Source organism: Haplochromis burtoni, unplaced genomic scaffold (assembly GCF_018398535.1).
Source record: "Haplochromis burtoni strain Fernald_Lab_line unplaced genomic scaffold, NCSU_Asbu1 Contig_47, whole genome shotgun sequence".
NCBI lineage: Eukaryota > Metazoa > Chordata > Actinopteri > Cichliformes > Cichlidae > Haplochromis > Haplochromis burtoni.
This window is the reverse complement of record NW_024582408.1, coordinates 508,962-513,613: the sequence shown is the minus strand read 5'-3', so window position 1 is coordinate 513,613 and position 4,652 is coordinate 508,962. Positions and strand designations below refer to the sequence as shown.

The 4,652-nt window shown below is 38.7% G+C and overlaps 1 protein-coding gene across 5 annotated transcripts in view; it reads right to left on the bottom strand.

Annotated features, from left to right (window-relative positions):
• Window positions 1–2,502: 2,502 nt before the first annotated feature.
• Window positions 2,503–4,652, bottom strand: part of fndc1 (fibronectin type III domain containing 1) — a 40,678-nt gene continuing 38,528 nt past the window's right edge. For all 5 annotated transcript variants that reach the window (XM_005921635.3, XM_042220340.1, XM_005921636.3 and 2 more), the window contains one exon: window positions 2,503–3,787. In XM_005921635.3, the coding sequence (XP_005921697.1) occupies window positions 3,672–3,787 (116 nt within the window). In that variant the 3' untranslated portion in view covers window positions 2,503–3,671. The remainder of the gene's footprint in view (window positions 3,788–4,652) is intronic.

Below are 4,652 nucleotides of genomic sequence, written 5' to 3'. Positions count from 1 at the left end.
AGCCTATACAGCTTGGAGTAAGACAACATGCATGAAGAGGATGATGTGGACAAAATACTCATTTGCCTAATAATTCTGCACTCCCTGTAGCTAGCCCTAGCTAGCTGGCTGATATGTTAGCTAGGTTAGTGAGGTAAAACCATAATTTATTTGAAAGTGTTATGTTGTGTTAAAGATTTGCATTTGATGCTTTTAAGCTAGCACTAAAACAGTTGGCATGAGGGGCTGATATATTTTGTTAGGCTTTTGACACTGAGCATTATGGACGAATGTCTCTACGTTGATCTCCTTTGCCCTACGACATTGTTCCAGAAGGCTTCTGGTTTGTTCAGATACAAATTTGCAAGCCTGAACTGGGCTACCATGTTCTTTTTAGAGAGAAGTGGCTTTCTCTTGGCAACTTTTCCAGAAAAACAATATTTCTTCAGACTTCAATAGCTGTATTGACATAAGCTAATAGGACTGTCACGCTTACTGAAGTCTTTAGCATCTAAGATGTAGCTTTTCTTCTTTATGCAGTTTCTTTGAGCATTGCACAGACTGACCTTTGTGTTACGTTACTGAGATGCGTACTGCCGGGAAGATTATGGAAATAGGTAAACCTCAGAACATCAACTGGCCCAAACCTCTCCTCTTATGGAGGTGCTCATGCTTGCTGTTACCAGTGTATTTGATTAGCATATTCTTGCTGCTACTTACCCTCTTAATTTCTGTGGAAGCAGTAAGGGTGTTCTTTCTCTTCACACGACTGTAAATTTGCTTGCTGCCAAGGGCATCCATCACAACAACTTTATCTTAAAGAATCCAAGGTAGCTGTGACTTGAAATATACCCTATCATCTCTATAAAATCATTATAAATCTATATACACTCTAACATCAAAAAGTAACTTTACACACTGGTATTGCATATGGAATCAGTTTTCCAAACTGGCTGCATTTAGTGAGCTAATGTGTGGACAATAGCCCAATGTTTTATGACAGGCCTCAGTTATTTAAATCTTTCTCTAACACTGTATCCCTGAAAGCAATATATTCATCTGTCTCTGTAAACCTCTGATCTTTTCCTTGATCAAAAACGTCTTTTGTAGATAAAGACCAATATTGAAATGTCTTTTCTCAATGGCCATCTCAGGTCTCAGAGTAGGCTGGAGTTCCCCAATGTGCTTAGAATTAAATATTGCAATATTCTCCATTCAGGCCAAATGGCAATACAAGCTGCAGCCAATGAAAATATTTTGGGGCAAAGAGACTCTCATCACTCACTGAAAACACATGGTAGCAAAAGCATTCATCCACACAGTGTACCTGGAAACTATGTTCAAAATCTGACAACAACCCACTAAAGCGTTGACAAATTGGTCTGCTGACTCCAAAACAAAACCATTATCCATTATCTTTTAGTCATTGGCCAGGGGAAATATTTTTGCCCTCCCAGATCTCACGATGCATTTATTGTGTTTTAAATCTGACTGCCATAACAAATCTGAGCCAAGCTCAACAACTGACCGCCTGTGCTCCTCAGATAAGAGACTATGTTTGGACCTTTGATATATTTAAAAAGGAAGCAAAATGACTGCCTCAAGAAAATAAGTGATGCGTTTGCCTACAGTGAGCCTAGAGAGGGGTTTTTAATCAATGCAGACGTGCTTCCATGCAGTCCTCCAAAGTCCCAACTGTACAGTGCTCGACATTGATGACACTATGCTTTGACTGAATGCTGATTTGTCGACAAGTAAAGGGTAAGGCAGTTAAGCAGAGTATAGCTCCTACTCCATCTGAGGTGTTACGGGGATGTCCTACTGGGAGAAACCCCAGGGCAGACCCAGGACACCCTTATATCTCTCAGGTGAATTGGAAATGACTTGGTATCTCCCCAGATAAGCTGGAAGAGGTGACTGGGGAGAAGCAGGTCTGGGCTTTTGGTCGGATGGATGGATGGATGGATGGCCAAAATAGTATTATGAGTAGTAAAGATTGATTTCAATCTTTTTCATCTTGCAGGGATAGAAAAAGTCTTTTCCATTCTCATAAGAATGATGGGGATTTATAAGAGTAGTACTTGGTTTTCCTCTGACACAGAGATGGTTAATATCATCATTTTCCTTAGACAGTCACAAATGACTGAAAAATGTTTGCAATGACTTTTAGGCAAGCTCTCAAAAGAGTAGCTGTGGTTCTGCTGTTGGAAAATAAATTTAACCACAAAAAATTCACCTCAAAATCTAAAAAAAACGCAGCACTGAATAATCGGCAATCAATACAAAGAAAACTTTCTATTCATTCAGCTTAATTGGTGAAATACTTTCCACCAGGTTTATTGTGGCACAGACCCACTTAGGATTAAGTTTTCTTCTGTCAGTTATTTCACCAAGAAGCAGAATCATTTCCACTCAAATAACACAGCAAAATATGAGCACCGCAGATGGTTTTGAGTATGGAAATAAAGTTGATTCCTTGAAAAAACTTTCTCTGAATTTTGTAACAATACGATAGGCAGATAATTAGATTAATATTTATTTTTACATTATCCAAAGTATACCAGTGGTAATTGGCTCAACAAAATCTTACTGAAAGTCTTTCCAAATCCGACCCTGGAGATGTGATTCGTACATCAAGCTGCTGTGGTTAAAAAAATAGGTATTCTGATGCTTTAAATATAAATACAACTGCGTTCAATCATTTTTATACAATGGTTTAGAAGAAGAAATTATACATTGTAGTAGTTTATCAAAAGTAAAGTCAGGGGCTGGTAACAAACAACATTTAACAAGGTAGCAAAGTATACATTTCAGATACATCAGTGATTCCTTTTTTCTTCCTCTGACTAGTTTTCACTGACTATGATTGCTTCTCAGTTTTTCTTTGTGCACCTGCTGCTCTCCACAATGTGTTGTTTTTGAGATTATAATAGGTGGTGTTCCAACTGGCTCAGCTAAACCGTATCTGATACTCTGATCTTCCATTAAGTTGATTAAGTAGCTCTGGATCATGTGTAAAAGCTTTTGCTAGAGAAGAATGTGTCAGGAGAGGAAAGTACAATATGATTCATGTTTTTGGATTGCTATGTTTCCCATACCACCTTTATTAAATCTCCCACAGTTCCTGAGCAAATATTTGGTCTTTTATTCTTTGTCCGTACACATACAAAACTTACACAGTAACTTTTAATGGATTCTGGTGAATACCAAAAGTTGTAAAAACAGTATGATTGTTTATGAACACAATAAAGCTATTACATTATGAAATACAAATGTCATGATTAAAAATGACCTATACACACCTCAAGTGCCCATTCTTACAGTTTGCTTTGCAGCTTCTTCTTTGGTCCAATGTCACTGCATTACTGGTCAAATAAATAACACTGGGTGGGGACCTGTCACTGGAATGGTTGGAAATAGGGCACTCTGAGAGTTAAACTAAGCAAGAGCACACATGCTTCTTTTTCCCCCTCATATACAGACTGCTTTATATAAAAAGTGCATTGTAAAGATATACACTGAATTGTTTAAAAGTACTATATTCTCCTTTTGTGTGAAGCTGTAACAAATTTGAAGTGGTGTCTTTTTGTAGTGGCAGGCAAAAGTCCATTTTTAGGGCAGGACCGGAAAAGGTGAAGGCCTGCAGCAGGATGCAGAACAGTTGCCCAACAATGTCTTTTCTTCTCACTGTGTTACCATTTTCCAGGAATGGGCACCCCACATTCATACCAGCCCACAAATGGATGGGGCGTGCGTCGGCCAATAACCCCAAATGTAACTGGCTCTTGTCTGTAGGAACGATAATATCCTGCAATAGAGAAAAAGTTATTTATAGTTAAAAGCCATCCTCATTTAGACAGGTAAATAAATAGAAGCATCCCCATCCATTAAACTGCACAACAAAATGAGATAATGTGCAACAATGCAATGTGTGAGTAGTAAAAAAGCGCTGGTCAAAACCTATACAGGTATGAATGGCATTTCTCCACTGGCACATCAGTGGACATGAGTTTATGGCAAATGACATGTAAGTTGGTTTCTAATGGAATTTGAAAACAATAACACTATTTGAGAATTTATCAAATGCATTTATTTTTATGGAACTGCAGTTTTGTGAACGCATCAGAGACACTCTCATTGTGGCGCAGAGTGGCATATTCTTTGAGCATAATAGATATGGTGTTTTAGGGAATCCTACATACCCTGTTCTGATGCAAAGGTACTCCTTCCACAATAGTAATAGAAATAGTCCACAACAAATGCACTATTTACTCTTGTTTCAGTAATGTTTGATAGAAAAGGACAGCACCGCAGCACAGAGAAGCTGCTACCCCGGAGGTTGTGAATTTGATTATTTCTTACATTGTAAAACTTTCAGAGATAACTGCCATTAATGTGGGAATTAGACAAATCTGAGACCTGTTTCATTTGCTCCAGCACAATGTGACTGGCCTCTCTCCCATTCATACATATTCCCAACTGGTCTTTCCCTTGCCAGGCCAATCACAGCTGTATATATAATACGGGGTGGGTTTGATACACATCTGTGTGGTTGCTCAGCACCACATCTCTCGCTCTCTCTTTCTCTCTCTCTCTCTCTCACACACACACACACACACACACACACACACACACACACACACACACACACACACACACACACACACACACAC